Source organism: Paramormyrops kingsleyae, chromosome 6 (genome assembly GCF_048594095.1).
Source record: "Paramormyrops kingsleyae isolate MSU_618 chromosome 6, PKINGS_0.4, whole genome shotgun sequence".
In the NCBI taxonomy this organism is placed as follows: domain Eukaryota; kingdom Metazoa; phylum Chordata; class Actinopteri; order Osteoglossiformes; family Mormyridae; genus Paramormyrops; species Paramormyrops kingsleyae.
This window is the reverse complement of record NC_132802.1, coordinates 9,103,537-9,129,301: the sequence shown is the minus strand read 5'-3', so window position 1 is coordinate 9,129,301 and position 25,765 is coordinate 9,103,537. Positions and strand designations below refer to the sequence as shown.

At 46.9% G+C, this 25,765-nt stretch overlaps 1 protein-coding gene and 1 long non-coding RNA gene across 2 annotated transcripts; one reads left to right on the top strand and one right to left on the bottom strand.

Moving 5' to 3' along the window:
* Nucleotides 1-22,437, bottom strand: LOC111855767 (uncharacterized). The gene is made up of 8 exons (XM_023835119.2): nucleotides 22,180-22,437; nucleotides 9,752-9,871; nucleotides 8,223-8,455; nucleotides 7,894-7,980; nucleotides 4,640-4,751; nucleotides 4,374-4,426; nucleotides 3,025-3,177; nucleotides 1-2,251 (listed from the first exon to the last, which is right to left on the bottom strand). The coding sequence occupies exons 1-8, from the start codon at nucleotides 22,235-22,237 to the stop codon at nucleotides 2,057-2,059; spliced, it is 1,011 nt and encodes a 336-aa protein (XP_023690887.2). The 5' UTR covers nucleotides 22,238-22,437; the 3' UTR covers nucleotides 1-2,056.
* On the top strand, nucleotides 11,419-25,452 carry LOC140591867 (uncharacterized). The gene is made up of 3 exons (XR_011992161.1): nucleotides 11,419-11,595; nucleotides 23,779-23,818; nucleotides 25,177-25,452. It is a non-coding gene; the product is annotated as an uncharacterized lncRNA (long non-coding RNA).
* The last annotated feature ends 313 nt before the right edge of the window (nucleotides 25,453-25,765 follow it).

The window sequence follows — 25,765 nt, the reverse complement described above, 5'->3', positions numbered from 1 at the left end:
TTTCCATTCATACAAAATGTGTTTATTTCTCAGCTTCCATTTCTGTTCTGAACATAAATCAAGTGAAATGTGTCATGCTCTTAGAATCCAAAGTTAGTTCTGGAATGTAAAAACAAGAACAGGCATTTCTGCAGGTTAAAATGTTTGCGATTCTCATCATTTCCGGTCATGTATCCAAAAATGTTCACAATCTTAGATCGCTGGGTTTAAAATAGCATGCGAGTGGGCTTTGAACTTTGTTGGACATATTCTCCTAAGAATTATCTTGTCGATTTAAAACATCTCAGAGTATGCACTTTTTTGAACTTAAGAATCTCAATATCACACAACCAAGGCAAATGAAATTAAATTAAGCAAATACTGACCAGGAGGTTTCACAATATAATATAAATGAGTCTTTTAACATATGTAGAAATAGAGAAATCAAAAGTGTATGTATGTGTTGCAATGCTTCATTTAATCAAGCCAAAGCAGACCTGCCTCAGAAAAGATTAACATTTAAAAGTTTTGATCAAAGACATGCATTCACATAAATGGAATGGATCCTGGGAACTTCAGTGCAGGGTGATTTTAAAGTCGTTTTGGTAACTGAATTCCTGATATAAGGGAAAGGATGACACATTAAATCATTAAATTGCCAAGAAGAAAACGTATCTAGTGAAAAATGTCCATCGGAAATATTTAGTTAGTATCTGGGCTAACTTTCTTGTTTTTAAGATGAACTATTCATGGGTTAAAGTATATTTACACTGTTACATTCCCTTCTCAAACCAATGGAACTAGAAAAAAAGTCATTTTCTCTCACTTATAAAAACTGCACACTATGAAAAAATCAGTCGAACATTCTTTTAGCCTTTACTGGGATGTGGATCACGTCAGGAGAAACTTAGTCTAGCACACAGGGCCAGAGAGATGGTACAATAACAAAGCTTGGATATATACTGTATAGTTTTAGTGACAATTCACAAATAAAATATTAAAGCTTTGTTGAGTGTGTTCAGAAACAGCTCACTCTTCTCTCATTTTTTCTACATCTGTATGGCCAGAGGGACATACAGATGTTCAGTAGTTAGTCATAAAAAAACACTACAACACCAATCAAAAAAAAAATACTGAAATTGCAAATACAGTTACACAGAAAACATTTAAATGATTAATACTGACAAAAAAGGCTTGATTACTAACAGAGGCCAAAGGTCTCCCAGGCTGGTCATGTGCCTTTTGGAGTCTCAGCAGTGGCTGATGAATTTTCTGCTGACCAATGACAGATCACCTTACTGTGCGGGAGACTTAGTACACCTTGAAATCCTATTGGCTGATTTTGCAGTAATGAAAGGTAGATTTACTGTTGCTTCAGATGTGAGAAAGTTAGCAACAGAAGGAGGTCGCGTCTTCCCCTTCCTGACCAGTTCCTCTTGCTGACATCCCTTGTCACTACGTTGTCATTCAGTTTTATAACAGAGATATTTCAATACTATCTAAACATACATATGTACATAGCAGAGAAACAAAGAGCTTGATTCATTTATCTTGCAAAAGTATCAACAGCTCCGTACGGGTTTAGAAAATGGCCAGTCATAGGGGCTGATTTATGACTGAGTCTGACCCTAAAAATTGCAGATGGCCTGTTTTTAATCTGCAGTGGCAGTTCTTTGCAAACACACTGATAAGCACAAGGTCCCCTCAGGTGTCGAATGGCACAGAGGTTTGATGAGCGTGACCCTATTTCGGTATCGACTTCCGGGAGGTCTCACAATTCAACTTACTAGATGGTTCCAGTACTTTTAGGTCCGTGAGTATCCTTGGGGAGGGCAGTCAGGGGAGGTTTCTTCACATTTTGTATGGCAAGATCATCATCATTATCATCATCCATTTTTACTATCTTCACCATTACTTTTAAGGACTGGGGAGTTATCATCTTGATTATTTGGTGAGACATTATGGGGAATGGAAAATATCTCTGTTATTTTCCAGTGCCCACAAACCAGGTCAAGTACGTCTGAGTAAGGGTGGGGGGTGGGGGGTGATCTGGTGCTATGGCCAAACGTGGGGGGGCTCACAGCTCTGTGTCAGCCACGGCACTCTTTGCCGCAGAGTGACCGTTGGTGGTGGCGGGGGCTGGCTGGTTCTTGCCCCCATCTGGGGACTCCCCGTTGACGGTGGGCTTCTCCTGGGCCTCTGACGGGTTGAGGGGCGTCACCGATACTGATTGGCACTCATTGTCCTCGTGTGTCTGACAGGGCTCCTCAGCCTGTTGAGGAAAAAGCGACTGATTTGGTGATCTGTGGCTCGACATCCTAAGCATTCCATCAGCGTTTGCGTTTTTATTGTGTGGCGACGTTGTCATTCCTTGTTTTTTTTCTGCACTTGTCCTGTCTATCTCTGCACTTCATGTAGCACAACAGCCCGGGGAACGTTATTTCGTGTCACTATATGCAGTGTACTGAATATGGTTGGTATGACAATAGTCCCACTTGACTTGACATGACTTGACGTGATTCTCTGCCTCATTTGTCTTCAGTGACTGATGCCATGGTTTGGGATTCAGGAGTCTCTGAGGCAACGGTCCTTCTTAACAGCATTTTAGTCACTGCATGCTTTTCAGTAAATGCACCCCAGCATCCTGTTCAATGTGATGTAGGGCTCAAGTCCTGCATGGATCCTTCCCATGACCAAGGTCAACTTGGTGTGGACTACAATGCTTATCTGCTGTACTGAAGGCTCTGACTAGACACAGCTACTTAAAGGGCTTTGCCAATGACATCATCAACGGTACACTTAAACAGCAGCAGAGCTTGGGAAACAAAAAATAATCTGGTTCCACGAGTTTATTTTTGAAGGACCTATTTAACAATATCTGTGCTGGCATCAGAACTGCTTCTCTCTTGTTTGTATTCACACTTGTGATAGACCATATATTAAAGAAGTTCAAAGCATTCTGTATAGTGCCTTAGACTCCTCCCACTAGCCAGACCCTGGCCCCGCCCCCGAGCCAGCTCCCAGAAGTGTTTACGCAGAGCTCACCAGTCTCTTTCCCTTGGCTCTGCCCATCCAGCGACCCTTCAGGCAGTACCCGGCGATGAGCAGGGCGGCCAGTAGAAGGCCAACCAGCAGCAGGGACACCAGCACCGTGGGTGAAGTCTTTCCCCAGAGGGCCTTGGCCTGCCCCAGATTCAGCTGTGCAAGGCGGGACACAGGGGGAAAGATGGGGGGGTGAGTTCAGTCAAGCTGACGGCTGAGTGAGGCTTCATATTTTCACTTCTCCAGTCTTCAAGGTCAAGCAATGCCGCACAGAGACATGGCTGAATACCCCCCCCAAATCAAAGCTACCATTATCCACACTTACCCACTCATGCCCCCCCCCCCCCCCCCCCTCCCAGTATCTAGGCCCTTGAAAGTCTTCTCCTTTCTCCCCTCTTATGGGCGGCCCCAAGGTCAGAGTATCCACATGTAATTGGCTCTGTTTATGTTAATGCAATGTAACTGTATGTTTCCTCTCAGCAGTGTAGCAGGGCAGAATAGCTTACTTACATCGATATTCATATGGACGATACGCTAATTTAAGAATGTCAGTGTCACATTTGTGTACAGGTCACACCCTGGTTTATTGTGGTCGGCAGTGGGGTCTTTAGCATAGTGTAAAAACTGCTGTGAAGTGTCCCCCTAAGAGATAGTTAGAGATTCAGCAGGATATTTATGCTAACAGTTCTCAGGTTCTTTCCCCGGATATTGTAGGACCCTGTTAGCCACAGCTACAGACAATGTACCATACGGGCAGGGTATGTGTTACGGGGTAGGTAGGGGATTGATGCCCCAGGTGTTATGTATTATAATGCATATACCAGTATTTTGGGCTTCCTGGGTTCCTGTAGTTATTGTTGTTGGCACTGGGGTTTGTGGGTAAGTGAGTCCGGAGAAGAACCACATGAGTGATACTATACATCTGCTCTTTTTCTCCAGTGAAACAATGCTCATGTGATACATAATTCTCTGCCTCTGTCTTGCTTCATTTGGTGTCCTATTAGACTGTAGACTATGTTAATGATTATTGAAAGTCCTCCACCAAGAGGCCTACATGATACCACAAGAGCCCTTTAAAGCAGAGCTAAGATGACTTTTGAGAAGGTTATGTTCATGCGGTTACATCAGGAAGGACTGCTGCCCAGGGTGGTGGCTAGGTCAGATGGTCGCCGCCCTGGTGGGGCTGGGGTGTTACCCGCTTATTTGACAACAGATGCAATGTGTCTGAAAGTGTGGATGTGAGGGACACAAAGCGATCAGCTGGGACTGTACGTAACATCGATGAGAGTCATCGAAAGGAACTGTCTCCCTGTTAGTGTTTCACATATCTGTCATTTCAAAAACATGCATACCTGATTTTTAACGTTTTCAGAACTGAATTTCTCAGCCATGCCTACTGGATCAGCTGTAGAGAAAAAGGAAAACTGCTGAAAAAAACTGTCCGTAAACTATTCCAAAAAATGCAGATGCACCATGTGATGTGTACTCTCTCGCAGTATTTTTAAGGTAAAAACCAGCATAACAACACACAACAAAATGAACAAACAGATATTCGATAGCTATGTACAGTATATACATGAAAAAAAGGTCATTAAAGGACTGGCAGAATCATACACACCTTCGACGTGTTTGCCTCCGACAAAAACTATTGTATCTTCCTGGAATATATTAAATTTGCAGCTGTTGCACAGTTCTGCTCCGATTTTGTTGAGTATGTCTTTAAGTTCGTCCTGCAGAATTGAAGATGGAGAACCTGTTATGGTCCAAAGACCAAGTTTTGCACTGTGCTATTTGGTACATCACTGAGCACGAGTGTGTAGATTTGGGTGTCAAGTTAGGGACCATGTCCTCACCAGTATTGTGGGAGTAGCGTGCATGTTTTTAGGGGGGCTGGGGGTTTGGGCCGATTTGGTACCACCAATCCTGATACGAAATCTACGCACTTGACTGTGCAGCATGTGGCCTGGATAAAGCGGACCGTACAGAATGTTCTTTTGGACCTCCTTTGTAAGCACAGATGACTTTACAGGGCTGTCGGGAGCCTTGGCCATTGATCTGGATGTTTTTATGGGCCTTTTGGGGTGCGGCTCTGAGCATTTGTTGGGATGGCACCTCGAGGGCGGGTCTCTGTAAGCGGCCATTGTGCGTCACAGCGCCACACGGACCGGGATACCCCACCCCACCCCCGGCCCACCATAAGAAAAATTAACAAAACATCCCCGTAGAAAAAATACCACCCCCATAAACTGTTCTGTTTAGTTTCACTCACGTTAATGTAAATGTATCGACTATATCAGGAGTACTCAACTGGCGGACTTCGGTTCACATCTGGTCACAATTTCATCTGGACTTTGCGATCAAAATGTCACCTTGGGAACCCCAATTATATAATTTTACAATTTCACGTATTCAGAGGTCCTTGTAAAGTTCTGCCAGGGTATCCCTGACTCTACAGCCCCCCTGCCCCCACCATCCTTTTACAATTTGACACTGGGTACGTCAACTAAGAAAAGTGCTTCATCGTGAATGATTTTTCCACCTTTCCTATTCTGTGGATACGTCTTCTGTAATTTATCTTCACAGACCTGTAGGAGGGAGTCAGCACTGATCCCTCTGATGTCTGCGAGATGTGCCGATAACCCAAGAAACCTTCACCCCATATTGGCAAACGCTCTTATGTGGTGACCAAAACAAGAACAAAGAACGCTAGCCTCGTCACTCCGCTCGACACGCCTGGTGAGCTTTTGGGACCGCGGTTGACAGACTGGGTGTCAGGCCGGGGACCACAAATTCCTAGATGACAGCACATGGGTGTGCATGTCGGGACAAGGGAGATGATGTCATGTATCCGGCATGCCGTATAGCCCCGCAGAAGCTGCGTGCACCATGTGTAACACACACGCGGAGTGAATGACCACTTAACAGATTGATGAATGGAGTAAGATCCTTGGGATGGGAGAGCCGACCAATCGCACAACCCCAGCCTGTGAGGCAACTTTGAAAGGTTTAATCATTTCAATAATCATCGCTTAATTACTTCGTATATCCAAGTATGATCACAACTTGGCTTGATGTATTTTGGTAATTATCGTATTACACTTAAGGATTTGGAAGAGGACTAAAGCTTGACTTGAAGATGAAGAAGTATGACGTTATTGTATGTGAGGCAGCCACATATACACAGGCAGAGACTCATAAACACACGAAACACATCAAACCCTCTGCAGCCTGTATGTCTGCCTGTGTTCGTCTGTGTATGTTTGCATTTGTATGCATCTGTCTATGTATGTCTGCAGGTGTCTGCGTCAATCTGAATTTGTTCACATCTTCCAGCACATACCTGCAAGTGTCTATATATATATATATATCTGCAAGTGTTTGTTTATGTCTGCCTGTGTCTGTATCTGCATATGCCTGTATGTTTGTCTGTGCCATTTCTTGGGGCTGGGTAGATGGATTTGTCACTGTGTCTCTCTGTGTGTTTTGTTTGCGTACACCAGCAGAGGTCTTTGTTTCTGCATATCTCTATGCACATCTGCCTGTCTGCGTCTGCATGGCTGTGTGTGGACAGGCATTACTGCGTTTACATGGTAGCAATTTTCTAGAAAAGGTGTTTTTAAGTATTTGCATGTGGGGAGCTGCTTTGGGGGGGGGGGGGGGTTAAATTAATCATTGCAAAGAGCCCCAGCCGCCACACCCTCTCTCCCACCTCCAGTAATGATGTCACCATATTGCACAACGGCTTGGGAACAATCCGCTCTCTGTAATGCGACCAGCCGATGGCGGCCGTCCCCAGCGGCCGCTGCATGCAAACACTGCGTCCCCAGTTTTCCAGGCAGCGGCTGACTTTTCGCGCTCTGCGCAGAGGAAGCAGTGTCTATGGAGTCACCCCCCCACCCCCCGTGTGTGTTCTGCATGCTGATGGATATCCTGTCCCCTGACACCACGTGTCCGTGTTTCTCCAGCTCGCAGGACTTGCCTCTGACCTTGTTTTATCTCTGGATATGCGCTCATGGATACATGACCACTGCTGTAATCCTTTCCTTCCCTTCCCTTTTTGTCATATCCTGCTATATTCCTTTTCCTTTCCTGTCCTTTCCCTTCAAAGGAAAGTAATAAACTCTCCTACAATACATTCCTTCTCATTTTTGTTTTTCTATCGCATCACCTGTGATTTCAGCCGGCTGTCTATAATGCAATAACGATAATATCAGCTATAATGCGATAACGATAACATCAGCCATAGGCATTTTTTCAGAAGTCATACAGTATGATGCTGCTGTTTTTTTATTTTTGTTTCTTATTCTTGGGGTAGTAGAATGGGGGGGTGGGGGGTGAGAGGGCATTTTTACAGGCCATTGTACATTCCTGTGTTTTTCTCATAGCCCTTTTCCATTCCTCAGGCATGTTCTCCTCTTATGGGAATGACTCTGCCGCTACCGCCACTCTGGTGATGACTTTGCTTTTCTCTCCAGGCTGCTGGCTCCCACTATGGGCTCATGCGGCGTGTGTTTTCCTTCTGACTGTGCTGCCTCTGCGTAGGGGCAGGCGGGGTAACGAGCCTCGCCCTGGCTAGACGGCTAACGCTGAGTGCCATAGCGGCGCTAAGACCACTGGCACCTCGCCCGCGATTCTCTGTCCTCGCGCCATGGTGGCCCAGGATGCCAGGCTGCGCCAAGACCTCGACGGCACCTCCCTTTTCCGATGGAACCAGGGCTATAGCCGTCGCACGTGGGTTCATGGGGGTTTCATTTGGGTACGGCGGGGACCCAAAGGGGTGTCATGGTATGGACTCCCTATTGATTGGTCAATACATATATTCTCTTTTTTTAACCGAAGGTCAAGAGGACTGGGAAACACAAGGTTACTCACGCAGGTTTTCGTGCTGTTTAAAGTCAGCATCACCACGCTCTGGTCTTTCATGGCGTCCTTGTCCATGCATCTGTGCTCGTCCTGCAGCTAGAGACACAGAGCACATGTAGCTCCTTCAATGTCGCACAAGAACGATCTTACCTGCCATGACTGACTCTAGGATTTTTTTAAGAAGGGCCAGCCTTACGATTAACCAATGCCATGTTTTAAATCATTGAGTGACAGGCGAGTGGGCCAATCAGCTTTCAGCTGGGGCCAGTGCCCCTCTGACCCCACCCCTCTATGCACGCCAGTCTGTAAGTAACCAGCTGGAGTTGAGGCGCTCTTACCACAGGTTCACTCTGCTTTGGATTCTTTTGCACTGTCATATTTGTCTGATTGATTATGAAGTCCTTGCTCCTTTCTGCAGCCTGTGTGCTTGTAGCTTTCTCCATGTCGGTGCCTGTGCTGCCTGCCGGCTCCGCAGGAAGCACAACGGTGCTCCCCACTTTCAGGGTCGATGTGCCCGGTTTGGTGGCACTAGGCATCGTGCTTATGGCTGGGTCGGGTAAGACTGTTGTCTCTGAAGGGGCAACATCAAGTGGTCATTGACTGAATTACTCCAGCAGCAGAAAAGAGACTTTATGGAGCCCTGTGGCAAATTGTCTTTTCCCCGGAGATGAATAGAAGTGAGAACAAGCCTGGGGATTTCAGCAGAGGGTCAGTCAGTATGCCAAGCTCCTGGAGCCCAATGCATCTGTCTGCCAGCCCTGGGATTTGAACCAGTAACCTTCTGATCATGAGTACAGTGTCCTAACCCACTTAGCCATTCACCACCCACCCAATTAGCTAGATGCTAAGAGTAATATATTAACATATATATATATATACTACCAGTCTAAAGTTTGGACACTCCAAGCTGCCTACAAAGCAGAATGAAAGAGTGTAGCGTTGCATGACCTGGCCACCTGACATAAACACAGTACAGATGATTTTGGAGGAGAGTGAAGGAAAAGCGACCAGTGAGAGCTCAGGATACTGTATATGTGGGACCTCCTTCAGGACGGCTGGAAAAGCATCTCAGGAGGCCACCTCATGGAACTGGCTTAGAGGAGACAGTAGGGGCAGCCAGTCCCTGGAGTAATTGGGGTTAAGGGCCTTGCTCAAGGTCCCAAAGATGGGAACCAGGGATTTGAACTGGCAACCATCTGAGTTCCAACCCACAGATATGCCCCCTCGCCAACAGTTTTTTTTTCTTTAATACTTTTTTGGTCAGTGCTTAATTCCACATGTCATTTTATAGTTATAGTTCTGATGTCTTTCTAATTATACTAAATGTAGAGAATAGTACAAATAAACTTTTCTATGGGTAGGCATGTCCAAACTTTTGACTGGTACTAAATATATACACTTAAACCCAGTTTAAGTATTCATTGAACTCTCACCCATTTATTCATTTGTGTTGGGTGCGTATAGTATTGTGCAAAAGTCTTCAGCAGCCAATGGAAATTATGTTTAAATTATGCTTTTGTTGGTGTAAAACTATAATTTTATGTCTGTTGAAGTGTCTCCCCAGTACTTGCTGTTGCTATCCAATAAATTGATATTTTTAACTCAACTGCTAACAGACCTTGTTTTGGTAAGCAATACCTCAGAAAGTTAATTCATTAATTATATTTTAATTGTATTACTGTTTATTTGTATATATTCTGATGTTTATTCTGATGTTAAACTGTGTATTTTTCCCTGAGTAACTACACACTAACTGCTCAGATACACAGCTTTAGACGTTTCCTTGGGCAGCCTGAGGTATTTGCACAGCGCAGGACATACATGTGTATGTAACTCCCACGCTCTGGTTTTTTGTTGCTATCCTTACTTGCGACAGTGGGAGACACAAAGGAGCCAGGTGGCGTCGCAGACGCAGGTAACGCTGAAACATGTGTGCTGCCCAGGGGAGCAGAAGGTGTCGGTGTGGAGGTATCACCGATAACTCCATCTGTAGGGGAAACAAATGAAACGAATGAAACAGGAGGTTTCAAGAATGCCTCTAGATCAGTATTTCACACCTGTAACAGGTATTCGACGTTTTTGATTGTTTGGTTGAAGAGTACTAGGAGCTGAGAGGGAGCAAAAATGTGGACTGTCTGAGAGGAAGCAAAAATGTGGACTGTCTGAGAGGAAGCAAAAGTGTGGACTGTCTGAGAGGAAGCAAAAATGTGGACTGTCTGGGGGTTGAGAAACACTGATGTAGAGCATATGAAGCCTCTTTGGTTCAATGGTGACGCCATCTTGTTTGAACCTGGTGGACTGCTTAACATCCCATCGCGGTGACACCATGTGGCTGGCTGACATCAGTGACCCATTTGCTACCCATAATCCCCTGCTGTTAATTTAACCCAGCTTGCACACTGTCATTAAGAAGCTGACCCTTGGGTCTCCTTCCTCCAAACTGGAGCTAGGGCACATTACAAAAAGCATCCGTTACATTCTGCCCGCCTGGGATGAGTGTGCCGGCACCAGGCTTGTGTCCTAGTGAAAGGACATCTGCTACCATGTTAGTGTGGGCTCGCTCCATGGCCTTCAAATTGCACACTTTTGGGTGCCAGTTGCACCCAGATTTTCACGTGTCACGTGTTTGGTGTCCGGCGCCAATGGCAGCAGTGGTCCAGATCGATATCCAGGCATGTGGGACATGCCAGGTCACATTCTGCACCGCATGCTGTTCACAGGCTGGTGAATATTACACCTGTATAGCAGCCCGTCCGGACACCCCCCCCCCCCGCCCGCATTGCAGAACTGTCACCGGCTTACTGCGGTGACAAATTTATGACTGATAATTGCGGATCACGCTCGTTAGTATGGAGGTAGAGGGGTCCTCAGGCGTGGGCTAATTGGTTGGGATTTTCAGCATTTCGATGCCGTTTGATTAGCTATGACTGGAGTGAGGGGGTGCAATCCTGGACCATGCTGTACAGCCATGGGCTTGGCTCTATCTGCGACCGAGCATGACTGTTTGCTGAAGAATTGTGGGTAATTAAATGCCTCAGTGTGGAATAAGGGCGTCCTTAGGCTTAAGTAAATAAACGTAGATAAACATCAGCGTGCCATTGCCGACCCCTTGGTGCCCCCAAGTGCCCTTTGGGGGGGCTTCCTTTCTAAAATAAGAATGTTTTTTTAGTCCACCCATGTGTTCCTGTAGAAGGAGTATTAGTTTCTTTCTAGAGTTACAGGAAATGCCAGATTATGCTTTTGTGTGTCCCTCAAATTGCCCGTGGTTTGTTGTCCTGTAGAAATAAGCGGAGCTGTTTTAATAACTTTTGAAGGGGTGGATAAGTCAGTTTGGCGTTATACTATTCAGAAGAACTGAGTTATTGGGCTCAGTAAATGATTTTTTTGAGTCATAGAGTACGGCAGACCACCACTGCTGTGCCAACCTCCCGATCTGTGTGTGCACAAAATTCCGAAGTTTATCGCTTCCTGATTTTGCATTTATTCCTGTCCTGGGATCGGGAATGCAGAGGAGTGTTCTCTCGGGGAGGTCTGAGGTCAGCACCGCACTTCCTAAGGGCCATGCCTTTTTACGCGTGTGGCACAAGGCTGACTCTCACGCCACACTTTTCAGGCATAGCGGAGGGCAGCTCGGAGAAGGCCCCAGGGAAGGCCGCGCCACAGCAAAGGGGCTTGTGGGAACGCCAATCCCTTGAGGAGATTTTTAGTCAGGTAGGTAGCATGTCATGTAGTTACTGTGTAAATATAGTATGTTGTGTATACAATGGGTACATATTAGGGTGACCACCTAATCCATGTCTAGGGGGACGCTGTGAGCCAGGACAGGGTTTGTAAACTACCATCTCAATTAAAAGGAACCGTATTTCACTTAAGCACTGAGTTCTTACTGTGTACTGATTGGTCAGTCTCCTATAATTATGCATGAGTCACTAATGTCAATGTGAAACAGCTGGATCAGTCTTTCAATCAAGGAAACAAACCAGTAAAAGCACAAGAACTGAACAATTTTTCCAATCACAGTACCTTTTGGTTTTAAAGTAGTTTGTAATCTAATCAGTAATCTAATTAGGGAGTTGGAGCAAAAATCCGCATACATTCTGGCCCTTTGCAGACTTGATTGCCCCTGCCCTAGTACATGTTAGTATGTGAAGTACAGTGTTTAGTAAATGTGTAAATGCAGCCCCACGGGGCTCGTAGAGGTGATGCAGTTGCTTCCCGGATGTATATTGATGGGCTGACAAGAAAGACCTCCTGAATCTTGCAGAGTACTGGGGGGGGGGGGGCATTTAAAATCATTTGCCTAAAGTCGTGCTGGAACTAATGGCTGCCCACTTTTCCCAGCGTGACGGCCATTACTCTGGGACGCGTAAACGAAATGGCTGTTTGTGCCAGGGCGCGTGTTGTGATGGTCTGAGTCAGACGTAAATCTAATTAGCCCGGTAGCTAACTGCTATCCATTGTGGGCGGGGGGGGGGGGGGGGGGGGGTTACGTGGTTATTAAAGCAATAATGACAAACAAGAATGTACAGCTCGTCTACAAGTCCTGGGAAAAGAGCCTTGCTTTGCATGGCCTGCCATCTCTCTCTCTCTCTCTCTCTCTCTCTCTCACACACACACACACAGGATTTTCCCTCCTCTTAGGTATTTATACATTACTGCAGGCCTCATTAAGAAATACCCCTCTAGATTCCCCCTGAGAAGACAGTCGTGGGCTTGTTTCACCAGCAGCGGTCTAGGGGAGCAAAAATGAACGATTTGTAGCTGAATCCTTTTGGACCCGGCTGTGACCTCCATCAACAGATGCAGTCATATTAATAATCGTCCCACGACTGCAAGAAACCAGTGCCATAAAAACGCAGGCAGCGACTCAGACCGCCATCTGCCCCGTGCCAGGATGACAGTGGCCTTGTGCGTATGACTGCTGTTGGAGCGGCGACCCCCGGATTAATTGCCAACCGGCCCCCTGTTTTTCCATTGCCTCCCCCATCCCCCTGCTTGTCTGTCTGAGGTATAACATCCTAACTGCCAACAGAGTCATAATAAAGGAGGCTTGTTAACAATGTAGCCTTGTGCCCAAGGAAAGTTCTTATGGAGAAGCGCGGGAAGGAGTCCGGACCTTTTAGCTAAACTGCAGCAGAGAAAATACTGTTAATCTCCGGCATGGATGGGGGACTGGATCTCAGCCCCTCTGGGTGTGTGTATGGTCTGTGTGTTCTCCCCATATGATCCAGGCTCCTTCCCAAGTCCAAAAACATGCAGTTAGAAAAACTGGCACCTCCAAATTGCCCGCATCGTGTGGTTGGCTGTGTGAGCGTATGTGTCCTGTGATGCACTGTCACCCCATTGAGTGTGTCTGCCTCGCAGACTGTGCATTCTGGGATAGGCTCCAGTCTCGGTGTCACCCTGACCAGGATCAGTGGTTAAGGAAGATGGATTGATGGATGAAGTACTGTTGGTTACTTCTGCTGACTGACCCAAAAGTAAACTGGCACAGTAAGGATACTCCAAATGTCCATATGAGGCTCCTGTGTGGCAAAGGCTGTCTCTGTATGGCTTCTGGCAGGCAGAGGATGCCAAAAAACAAAGGAGCAGGCCATGGGTTTTGGCCAAAGCTGTACTGGGGCACAGCAGATGCACAGGATTGTCCGCTGCCACCCAGCATGGTGTGACTTGTAGCTAGCGGTTACGCTGCGGAACAGCAATGGGAAATGCCAGAGGTCTGTGAGCGGCGTGCTGGGAATGACCCTGCGATTCCTCACGGATAGCCACCACGGCCTCAGAAGCATTGCAGGCAGTTTGAAGTTGCCGGACAGCATGTGTGACCGAGCGGTATTTAGGGATCAGCTTGGCACATCTACATGGAATGTAGGGGGAGATTATGGCATCCATTTCGCCTGTCGGAAGGCTAACATATTAGGTATCCTCATGTCTGTGAATAGACAACTCTGACACCCAGAAATATGGCATGGTGTAGTCGGGCCAATTGATGCGCTTGTCGTAAGCTTGAGGGTTACAAAATAGAGGGGCAATCTCAATAAAAAATCAATGAGGTTTGCACAATTGGCACATTAAAAACATCTGTCTGAAGACTCAGAGTGTCAATAGGCAGAAAGCAGCAGGCGTCCTTTTGTTTTATTGGTGCTGTTACCATAGCAATCTGGGTTTCCATAGCAGATCCGATGTTGTGGGCTCCTGGGACAAGTCCTGGACCAGGGCCTCCCAAGCCGGTGTAGAAGGTGAGGGAGGTAGGGCTTGGCTAACGTCCACGTGAAACACTGTTTCCCCCGGGCCCCGTCTCTCAGTTCTGTCTCTGGCCCTCCTGAAACACCACCCCTGGTTTACAGAAAAGGTACCGCACCCGTCAGACCCGCTAGAGGTAGAGAAGCATGCGTCCCTCCATCCAGCATCAGAGAGCCAGTTTCCACGGTGACGTAACAGCGCTATTGGGAAGTATTATCTCACTGGACGCCGCGAGAGCCTGGGTAGGCTGGCTGCCAGACTGGTTACCGAGTTTATTGTTTTGTGTCGCAGCTTTGTCGAGTGAGGTATACTGGTTTGTGTGACCTCGTTACAGCTCCAGGCCAGTCCAGTCACCCATCAGAATCTTTAGAATCAAAAGCCAGAATCAGAATCTGAATTTGAATCAGAATAAAGAGACGATAAGTAAATATAAGATTCATGATAAATACTGGCGTTTGTGCAAATTAAATTGCAATGTGCAATTATAATGTGTAAACCGGTTGTCAGGGGTCTGTGCCGACGTACAAGTAAATATTTCAGTGGTGCAAATGTTGTATCGTAATTTAATTACAAGCAGGAGGAACTGTTGAGAAGTCTGACAGCACTGGGGAAGAGTTTGCCCAATGTTCTTTGCATGAAGAGTACGTATTCTGGACTACATGTAAAACACAGTCTCATGAGCACCACTTGTTCTCATTAAGCAAATGCTTTTAAAAAATGAGATCACTTATCTGCAAAAAGACTAATTTATTTACAACGTGCACGGGTCAACTCCTGGGTGTGTCACTTTCCAGAGCTGGCGATAAACGGAGTGTTATGTAAGGGCCGTGATACAGTGGCTCTGGCTGATCTATGGCGCCCTCTAACCTTCACACTATCGATAGAAGGCCGCTGTGGAAACACTAAGGTGGGTTTGCCTGCTGATTATCCTGTCCTCAGGATGACTTTTGCTAACAGACATCTGTGATCAATTGGCCGAGGGCCACAGCTTGCCGTATGCTCTGGTAAATGCGGCCTGAGATTTATTCGCTTGGGTCGGTGGAGCTCGTCCACCCCTTTCCCTGCACGGTGCCTCAACTACAGCTAATTTATCCGCTAGTCTGCCGACTTGAGGTTCAAGGTCTTATTCATCACATACACAGTTATGCTGGAACAACTTGCAGCAAAATTAAAAATTGGCTTGCTGTGGCAGGTGTACAAAAACGACAGTATAGATGAATTGAATTAACATCCCATTCGCTGTGACACCCTGTGGCTAGCTGTCATCAGTTACCCATACGATACCCATAATCCCCTGCTTTTAATTTAACCCAGCTTGCACACTTTCATTAAGAAGCTGACCCTTGAGTTTCTTTGGGTCCTTTTCCTCCAAACTGGATCTACGGCACAGTGTGGGGTGCTGAGTATTAAACACGGGGGCTAGTAGGATAAAAACAAAGGGTAAATAGATAAATAAAAGGTAAAAGGCTAAATACTATTCAAAGACGTGTGCAAAATAGTATTATATGCAACACGCATGGTAGGCACTGTACAAATGGCGCAGTAAGAGACGTAAATAATGAATTCAGAGACAGTCATAAAACAGTCATGGGGCATGTCTGTTTACAGCTCCTATAATCCTAACGCACCTTCCCACGGTGCTTCCCAGCTTACCCCCCTCCCTGGCCTGCTATTCGCTTTCCTGTTTAGGCTTCCAGTCTATCTCTCATGCTATCTCCAGAAACACATTTCAGGATGGAAAGAGGGCAGCAAAAACAAACAAGAAAAGCTGGACGATTGAGGAAATGAAGCAGGAAATGGGAACATCTAGCTGGGATGGTGTGCCTTTTTTTTTTCCTTTACAGAAACCAGTGATGTGTCTGAGTACAGGGAGGGGCTCTCCCAGAATCCAGATGTTGAAATCCTCTGGGATATTTCCTGCTTTCATTCAGCTGAGTCTAAGCCACTGACGTCAGCCTTGCTGGGTTGAGGAGAGATCAGGTCTCCGCTGGCCCCCTCCACCCAAACCCGGGAGAGAGCACCTTGGCTCCCCTACCCCCCCCCCTCCCAGTCAGTACGAACCCCAGGCTACGTTGGTTTTCCTCGGATCACAAGGATTGGGAGTTTTCACAATTTGTCCCAGCGGACATGAGACAATGATGGTCCTTGCAAAGCTGGATCTCAGATGATTCCAGTGACTGTGTATTTACAGAGGGGCGGGGGGGGGGGGGGGGGTTCATTCCACAGGCCTGAGATCAGTCTCCCGTGCGTCATGCCAATCTCAGAGCGAATCCCGAGGTGTCGCCGCAGGGCTCTACCGCCCCACAGTGCATCTCTCTCTGACCTGAATATCAGCCCAGACCTGATCTTCATCTCCTACTGGCATCAGCCTGTAGCTGGGGCCCTTTCAGCAGAAAACCAAAAGTCATTCCAATGACCAAATCCACCAGGATTTCTGAAAATGGTGGCATATCCATACTCAGACCTTTATCCCAATGGTTTAAAACAGTGTTTTTCAGCGCAGTCCTTGGGTTACTTCCCACGTTTTCACTCCATCCCATCTCTGCCTGCTCCAGGTATTCAGTGCTCTTGATTGGCTGGGAGGTGGGAGGGAGCAAATATGTGGACTTTCTGGGGGTGGCTGAGGATTAGGTTGAGAAACACTGATATAAAATGTTTCAAGCCTTCTCAAATAATTTGAATCGCTTAGCTAATGGCGTAATGGTTAGGGAGGTGCATTTGTAATTGAAAGATTGTTTGAATCCCTGACCAGCAAGGCACCACTGAGGTACCCTGAGCAAGGTACCGCCCCCAATCACCCCAATGAATGAAACAAGGCATTCATGCCATGGTAATAGAGAAAGGTCCAGCAAATTCAGGAAAGTACCCTCTTCCCACCCTGAGATACGGGGATGAGAACATGCTTCACTGCCCTGCAGGACATTGGGTTACGGACTGACATACCTGCTGTAGTCACTACCCATGTTGGTGTCAGTCTAGCACACGTGACATGCATTATCTTAGCAATGCGAACCCTACAGTTGGAGGTTAGCAACTCTTTAAAAGTAAACCACCCAAAATGGGTAAGTTAATTTGGATAACTAGCCAGCATTTCCCTTAGTCTAAACATTTGGTCATGTTTTTATTGTGCAGTACATATGGGCTAAACCAAGAGTGAATTTGGGAGGGGCGGGGGGTTAAAAAAGAGCCCTATTAAATAAACTGCCGTTTCCACTCCAACAACATGCGGCTCTCGTTACTGACAAATTGAACTCCCCCCACGCCATGACACGCCCTATACTTCGACAAGCTGTTTCCCCACTTTATGTGGAGCCAGACGGAGAGTAAATCCCTCCCCCCCCATCCAAAATCTGCAGATGTGCATGGCCGGTGTCCAGCTCTCTGTTCTTTACGTCGCAGCTTGGGCGGTGGGGCTTGGTGCGAGACGATATCTAGACAGCATGTCCTTTCTGCTAAAGGCTGGTCCTACATAAGAGCCCAGGGGAAATCACTGTATCTAAAGGGGGGAGAAAAAAAACCATACATCATGAACCACGGTGATCCTCCCTCATAGGTTAAACGTGCAGCACAATGTTCTCCGTTTAAGGCGGCTGACTCTTAACCTTCGACCCGGCTCGTTAGCTAACGTTTAGCAGACCTTCCCAGCACAGGAACATCAAGCCTGAGAAAAACACAGCGCTTTCTGAAGCAGGAAGAGGATGTCATCTCATGGTTCCAATTAGGAGCGTCATGGCACCGGCTGTTTGGAATTAATTACCTAGGGCAATTACTTTTCCCAGCAATGGATGCAAAAAACAGTAAATCTCTTTGTTCCAAAGGGAAAGAAAAGCGTAATATACATTGCAATAAAATAGCACTACGCAGGACTCTAATGGAAATTGTAATGTGATGGTTTGGTAATGTGCTGCTCAGTAGAAAGATGTTGTTTTTGGTTTAATCCGTGTGCTGCAGTCTGGCTGGAGATTTCTTGCACCAAGATCTTGCAGCCGGAGCAACTTCAGAGGATCTTTAGCCTTGGAGGAGAGCGAGATTGAGTTTCCTCCAAATCCTCGACACGCATGCATGTGAGTGGGTCCGGACACCCCCCCCCCATCCCCCACCCCAGCCCACCCCGCCCCGGACGGTGCCTTGCTGTGGAACTCCGCAGCTGGAAGACAGTGACATCATCCAAACTTTGGCAAAGCTACACTGGGTTCTCTAGACCTGCTGGCCCCGGTTTGCCAGAAAGCTGTGCTTGATTCATTGCCAATCAGAGTTTCTTGCACTTATGAAGAATATAAATTAGTAATAAGCTTGGCTCTTAACGTTAATAGCCGTTTTTCAGAAAAAAAAAAAAAACAATAGGAGCAGAGGGACCTGGCAATGTTGCTGCGGAAACCATATCGTCATAAATCTCAGTCTGGGAGCCGAGAGGGCTAGAACATGATGCTCACCAAATAAGCAGTAATTGTGCAAGTGAGATGTGAACACAAGCAGATGCTGCTCTGCATTAGCACTATTTAGCTAAATAAATAGCACCGCTACTGATAGTGTGGTGCCGATTAGGCCGGGGAGGTGTGGGTGGAGTCTAAGGTTTGTGCACGCTTCCCAGAGCCCACGCAAAGCTCCGAAGAGAGGACTTGCTTGCTTTTCTTCGCACTCTTTCCATTTAACACTCAACTAGAGGTAATCGGGTTTTCAAAAAAAGAGGACGCTGGGGACAGGATGCAAAGACGGGCATCAAAGCAGTGCCAATATGCGCATAGAAAGTATTCCGTAGTGTCGAAACCAAATGTCAACATGAAGCGATGCAAAATCCCAGACATTTTCAGCAAGTTTTAGGTCTCAAAACCACATTTTTAGATACGAAAAAAAATGAGGACATATGATCACACTACCTCAACTTTCTGTGACCGAGATGCTGGTTGAGTATGTCAAGCTGTCATGTATATAAGAATACATGTATAAAGAAGGAAGCCTTTGTGTGTATTCTTATACATACGATAGCTTGTGCAGAAGCTCACAGTCTGTCCCCAAGGACAGAGTTGCAGTGTCTTGCCCAAAGCAGCCTTCCTCAGAGGTTACTTGATCTCTACTTGCCTTGATTAAGCCCATGATGACATCACCGACGGAGGACTCATGGAATGTTGCATGAGAAAGAAACTATAGGAGCCATTTTCCGTCTGTGTTTCTCTTGGCGTTGACATTGTTTTCAGTAGATGTTTGGGTTTATTAGTCTGAACTGCTGCATATGCAGTAAGGGGTAACCAGGCTGGCTTATCGCCCTGCTTGGTGTGCCTCACGTCCTGGGGCATAGCAGGCATGTACCTTATCTATTATGGCACGTCGGTCCATCATACAAACAGTCCCTCCTCTCTGGAATCTCTTTCTAAGGCTGCTGCATGGGCACCAGTGATATAGTTATGTGTGTGTGCCAGTGTCTTATTTTGGCGGGCAGGCAGGGTGGCAGAGGAGCCCAGTCCACGTACGATTATTTGGCCGATCACTAGGCTGCTTCACCAACAGACAGGCAGCACCCATGGCATAGCTGTTACAGACATGGAGATTAGATGGACCTTAATCGTTTGCCGTGAAGTTCCACAGCCTGTGTTAGCATTGTGACTGCAATTTACCAGTTATGAGCTGTGTAATCCCATACTGGTCCCGGGTTACATATTAAACACATTTACATTTTGTTTTTTGAGAGAAAGCAGGCTCAGTCAGTCCCTGGAGCAATTGAGGGTTAAGGGTTTTGCTCAGAGCCCCAATAATGAAATCATTGCGCCAAACCTGAGATTTGAACCGACGACCTTCTGATCCCAGTGTCTGAACCTGCCGAGACACGCACCGCCCACCACACTAGACACACAAGGACAGTTATGGGATGCTTTCTGTTTATGTATTTCCTCCTTTTCCACAGCGTGTCATCCTTGGATTGTTTTAAATCTTTAATTCCAAGAGGTCGGTTCTCCCACCACAGCATTCTGGGTGAAAATCTCCATGCCAGACATCTGTCTAAGGATGTTTGTCCTGCCCTGTGCCCTTTAAGTCCCATTTCCCCGCTGTGGAAGCAGGACGTAAGTTCTTCAGTCCCAGGCTGTCTGGTGTGATTTTCTCTAGGAGTCAAGTAGAACCCCCCCCCCTCCCCCATGTTTCCAAAGCACCATCCTTTACCCACAATCCCTTTCACCTATAACAGACAAACTATCTACTCCGAAACAGACACATCGATTTAACGTGCTGCATAACTGTGATAGCAAAACCCTCGCAATAAAAAAGGCTTTTCAAAATCAAGTCTCATCAGCTGCTGTATCCCACAAGTGAGGGACATCAGTGGCTCAGATCCAGTGCATCCACACCCAAATCCATCAACTGGAGGAACAAGACAAATGTTTACACTCACTCTATGTGGAAAACTCGCAAACCCATAAAAAGAGCATCCCTCAGAAAAGTCTTGTTTTCTCGCCAGTGAACTTTTTTACACACCGAAAACATTTGGATTACATAGTTGCTTTTTTAGCAATGAAAGGAAGTTAATTTTAAGAAGTATATTTCAGAGTCAGCATTTAGTTAGAGAACACATTACACCCACTCAAGCCAGTTAACCTCAAAAGACATCAGCACAGAAGTTGTCATACAGAGAACTGCCTGTGTTATTTGTCTGACCTGCAAAAATAAAACAGCAGAGTTCCCGGTGACACAGTCGTGTTCCCGGTGACACAGTCGTGTTCCCGGTGACACGGTTGTGCTGTAACCCTAACTGGTGTGGCCACATTCTGGGGCCCAGTTGCACATGGGTGTTAGCAGTGTGGCGTCCTCTCCTGATTGGTGGAGTGTTCTGCCCGCGTTTTTGGTCGTGGAGTGGGGGTTGGGGGGTAGCTGGGGGGGGGGGGGGGGGGGGGTTGTAACCCCCTTGCGGAATGTCTGAAGGGAGGGGACCACTTTTCTGGTATAAGAGCTCAGCAACAGGTACCCCTGATTTTAGAGGTTTAGCAACTTTAAAATTTTTGCTTTCACCATAAGAGTCCAAAAAACAAAACATAAGTAAACACTGGACTACTAGCTATGAATTATCTGGAAAATCCCCCAGACTGCTCTCTCTCTCTCTCTCTCTCTCTCGCTCTCTCACACACACACACACATACAAAGTCATGTGGAGGTGGGTCGCCTTATTAGATTTCCTTGTTAATTCTTGTATCCAATGATCATTTTCAGTGCCCCCCCCCCCCCCCATGCATGAGCCATGAGCAGGGGGTACTGCCCCCTGACTTACTGTCTGCAAGCCATCAAGAGCCGTCAATTAGGTGACTGTCCAGCTGCCTGCTTTCAAGTTCATTCCATGGGTATCAGGCTCTCACATTTTAAGTTGAAGATAATCAGGCCCCCCAGCAGGTATCATCCCTGGGGGGGCCTCTTTGCTGCTTAAACTAAGACGGAAAGTGAAACGCGGCCGCTTTGATGCTGCTCGTGAAAGGGGCCCCTTACCATTACATGCTGTGAGTGTCTTTCCACTGTCCAAACACTTTATTATTATTTGATGATTATATTTGGCTTTTCAGGCTCCACCTAGTCAGTAAGTGGGCTTTTTGACCCTCCTCCGAGACTCGTGGGACAAGTGTCTGCATCTGAGGGGTGTATTACGCCGATGGAGGCATCCCATAATGAGGCTCAACTGCAGTCATTCACATGAAACGAGCCCCGCCACGCTCTGCCGGTTGCTAGGCGACTTCACGGAATATACGCCCGCAGCTTGCACCGTTTTGCATGCTAGGCTTCAAATTCCCGCTCTGCAAATTCAGCACAAGCCGACAAGGCACCTAAGATCGGCCCATTTCCTATTAAACCTCTGCCTGTGTGCGATTAATTGGCAGCACACACCTACCCACCCCACTCCCCCCCATCCTAATCATGCTCCCCCTTCGCAGCTGAGGAACGGAATTAAGTCCAGGCGAGTTTTCTAGAAACTTCCTAGAAAGTTCTGAGAGAAACTCACAAAGGTTTTCCGTGCCCAAAGGCATCCTATGCTGCTCTTGATGGTTCAGAATAAAAAGTGAAAGGTAGCAACCAGGTACTCACAGCACAGCAACAAAACGCTGGCAGCCATGACGGCCGTCCATCTGCGGGGTCCATTCATTGTGCTGGCGGATGCGGCCTGGAGCAAACGAGGCGCGTGTGTGACTGGGGGCGTGCGGTGGCTCTGAACGAGGCTGGGATTTCCTCTGGCTGCGAGCGGCTCTGGCGGGATAAAGTGTGGCTCGTGCACGGGCAATTTTATAGGGCCCCCTCTGCTGCCACTTCTCCACACCCCTTTTCTAACTGGCTGCCTTCACCCTTCAGCTGGCCCTCCTTGTCAGAGAGAGAGAGAGAGAGAGAGAGAGAGGGATAGAGAGAGAGAGAGAGAGAGAGAGAGAGGAAGTGTGTGCGTGTGCGCCTGCTCATGTGCATAAGTGTATCTATGTTTTGAACCGAAATGAATGCTCCGTGATTAATACCTGGTGCATGTTTACATATATAACCGTTTGGATAAATTATCCTGAATTAGCACTGGCTCAGTTTCTGGATTCCCTGTCACGGAGCTGCAGTGTTTGTGGCAGTATCAGTAACGGCAGTGATTCTGATCTGAGCAGCGTGGTATTACTAGGTGAGCTGAGATTACACTGTTCTCACTATAGCCAGGTACACGTCTTCTGAAGACACACGCTTATTGTGAACACTAGGTATGTGTCTATGACCTCAATCTTAGATTTCAAATATTTTGCATCAAACCAAGTTAAGCACCGTGGGCTTTATTATCCTGCCACCCATAGGCAGGAACACGGTAACGTGAGAGAGTTTTGACCCAAGAACCACGGTACAACATGTAAACAGAAAGTGCGAACAGGATGCTGTCACAATAGCTTAAGAAGTGCAGAATGCAGAACAGTGAAATATAAGAGGAGCGACATAAACGCATTTTATATTAACAGTGCCGGAATGCACGTAAATAGCATTAAAATCATGCAGCACAAAAAGAATAAATACAGTGTCAATATACTGAAAATAAACAGATAAGCAATAGACTTTGATGTTCGGAGTTACGCCAGTTCACGGCTGGGCAAAAATACATGAAATACATGTATTTGTATTCCGTATCCGCCTGTTCCTGACTCAAATGGCCAAGCATAATAGCAACGTTTTTTCACGGCTTCAATGTGAAATCAAACAAAATATCAAATATTCTGAACCGCCTTAAATATATCCCAACGACTCACGTGACACAATGGTGACAGCTGAATCAATAAGTAATGTTATTTTTTTTGTAATTTAATTGACGAAATGGCTTCTTCCCTCATGTGCCAGAATGGACCCCACCTGCAGCGGCAGGGATGGTACCTGTACACAGGGTTGGCGTAGCAGTGCTGGCTGATTCTGTGACTCATGGGCAAAACTCAGGCACCGTAGTGCCCCACTGCACCTGCGGTCCCGAGATCCTCCTGTCCGCGTGGGATTTTTACCCGAGGTTCATGACGTCATGAGTCATTCCGATGAGCCCCTGGGTTTGGCCAGTTCTCTGGCTGTCACTTTAGGCGACACCTAATGTTCCGAACAAGGCATTTATGCGCAGGCAACATCTGTAACAGCTGGATGTGTCCTTGCCAATTCCAGGGACTAGCTGAACCGCTGTTTGTCTTACAGATAGCGGTGCATAATCAGATGGAGGCCAGCCAAGCCAAAGGTACACTTCTTACTCATTCATCCTTGCAGCCCGGCATGTGCTTTTACCCCTGGACCCCCAACATCTCTTCACCCCCCTCCCCCGACTAAAGCTGTAATGTTAAATTAAAGCAGGGACGATATGCTTCCACTGACATTGCAGAGGCTGGATCCCAGCTGTAGCTGAGGCCCCTATTGGCTCAACCGACAGACTAACAGCTCTACCAAAGCAGAGAACCTCTCCCCAGAAGCTCCAGGGCCTCCCGGTCTGCAATGCAGGGGCGGCATATAGGAGATATACACTGTAGGAGATCCCTCATCCTAGAAGCGTATGATGAACTTCTGTGCAAGTCAAAGTCAGTTTAAGAGAATATTCTGACGGTGCCGACTTTAAACCAGTGAACTCACAAAACGGACAGTGCCTTGTTAACGTTCAGTAATTTCACGTTGTTTTTGCTTTGTTTCTTGAATAATTTATGTAAAAATCTGCAGTGGACTGTGAGAGAAGTAGCGCATTAGCGTTTGCTCCTCTCATGCTCAGATGTTTATACTTTTGCTCAGGGATGAATAATCGCTTCCTTTCAGTCTCCCTGGGAGGGAAGAGGATGGACTGGTCGTTATTAAAGTAGAGCCCCAGCTTCAGCCTTACTGCATCGACCCCCCCCCGTGCATGAAGACAATGCAGGCAGTGTTTATATCCAGGTCACTATAAAAAAAAGGCATTATTCAAAAATAGACTTAACTCAGATTCTTGTTATTTTTTTTTATCATTTTTCTTTTCTTAGTGTTTCAAAGTTGTTTGCATGCCAGATCAAAACTGACAAAACGGCAAAGGAATGTTAATACAAAATGTGAATCTCACTTAACTCATTTTTTAAAGTGTACTTTAATACTTTTTATACTTATTTATTGATAACCTGACCTGATCCAGTTGAACAGAGCGACGCCCATCTCGGTTGTTTCTCTAAACTGCCACGTGTAGTAACTGCTGTAGTGAGGAATCGCTTCAGTCGCTGTCGATCAGATGCATCTCTATCGATGCTGAGGAAACATCGCCAGTGTGCATAAATGTTCCAGAAGTGGTTGTGGCTCAGTGTCAAACATGACATATAGGACAATATTACAAGACGCACTAGAGAAACTCTTTACTGTACATTATACACAAAACTAAAGAAGACAACTGAAATGGCAAATTTCCAGAAAACATTTCTGCATAAGAGTAATGTGTGCAAACGACTACAAAGTGCAGGGGAAAGAGTGTGATTGGATACTGGAACAGTCGGGGTGGCTGGGGGAGTCTTTACCGGTCCCAGGCTCTGACTGTTGGCACTGCCTCGGAGTCTGAGCAGAGTTTTTATAGTAGTTCTATCCCCTTTTTAGGGATTGGCTGGTGCTGGAGCAGCGGAGGGAGAGGGCCAGGGACTGGGGGCTGAACATTGGATACCCCTTCCAAACTCCCCCTACCTCAGACGTTCAATCACGCATGTTCACGCACACTATCCACGATCCTGGTTACTGTCTCCGATCATTTTGGGTGGGTGATTCCTTACTGTTTCCTCCCAGTCTCGCTTTCGCTCCCGAACGGCCTGTCATGGGTTCAGACTCGATTCGCCTCGGACGCAGCCTGAAACAACTCCTCCGTGCTGAGCTGGTCCCCCCCCCCCCCCCACCCCCCGCAAGGAGACAAAGCAGGAAAGCGGCCATCGTTAGCCTGTCTGGACGTGTTCGCTTTGTTTAATCTGTGAGCACCGCTGGGCCAGTAATAAGGACTCGGCCACAAAGAACCTTCTCTTTCTTCAGGGGTGTTTCGTGGACATGGTAACGGCGTCTCGGGAACTGGGGGCTGGACGGGTGGGGCCGGGGAGTCTCCACAGTGCTTGATCCCTCTGACCTTGTTTATTTTTTGGAGGGAGGGAGTGTCAGGGGGCAGCTGGCTCTGGACAGGGTAGGGGGATGACTGACACATGCT

Excerpts from the sequence above, each read along its gene's own strand:
- LOC111855767 (XM_023835119.2), bottom strand. The coding sequence starts at position 22,237 with ATGAATGGACCCCGCAGATGGACGGCCGTCATGGCTGCCAGCGTTTTG. Across the intron at positions 4,427-4,639 it reads CGGAGGCAAACACGTCGAAG|CTGATCCAGTAGGCATGGCT; the intron begins GTGTGTATGATT and ends TTTTCTCTACAG. Across the intron at positions 2,252-3,024 it reads GAGCCAAGGGAAAGAGACTG|GCTGAGGAGCCCTGTCAGAC; the intron begins GTGAGCTCTGCG and ends TTTCCTCAACAG.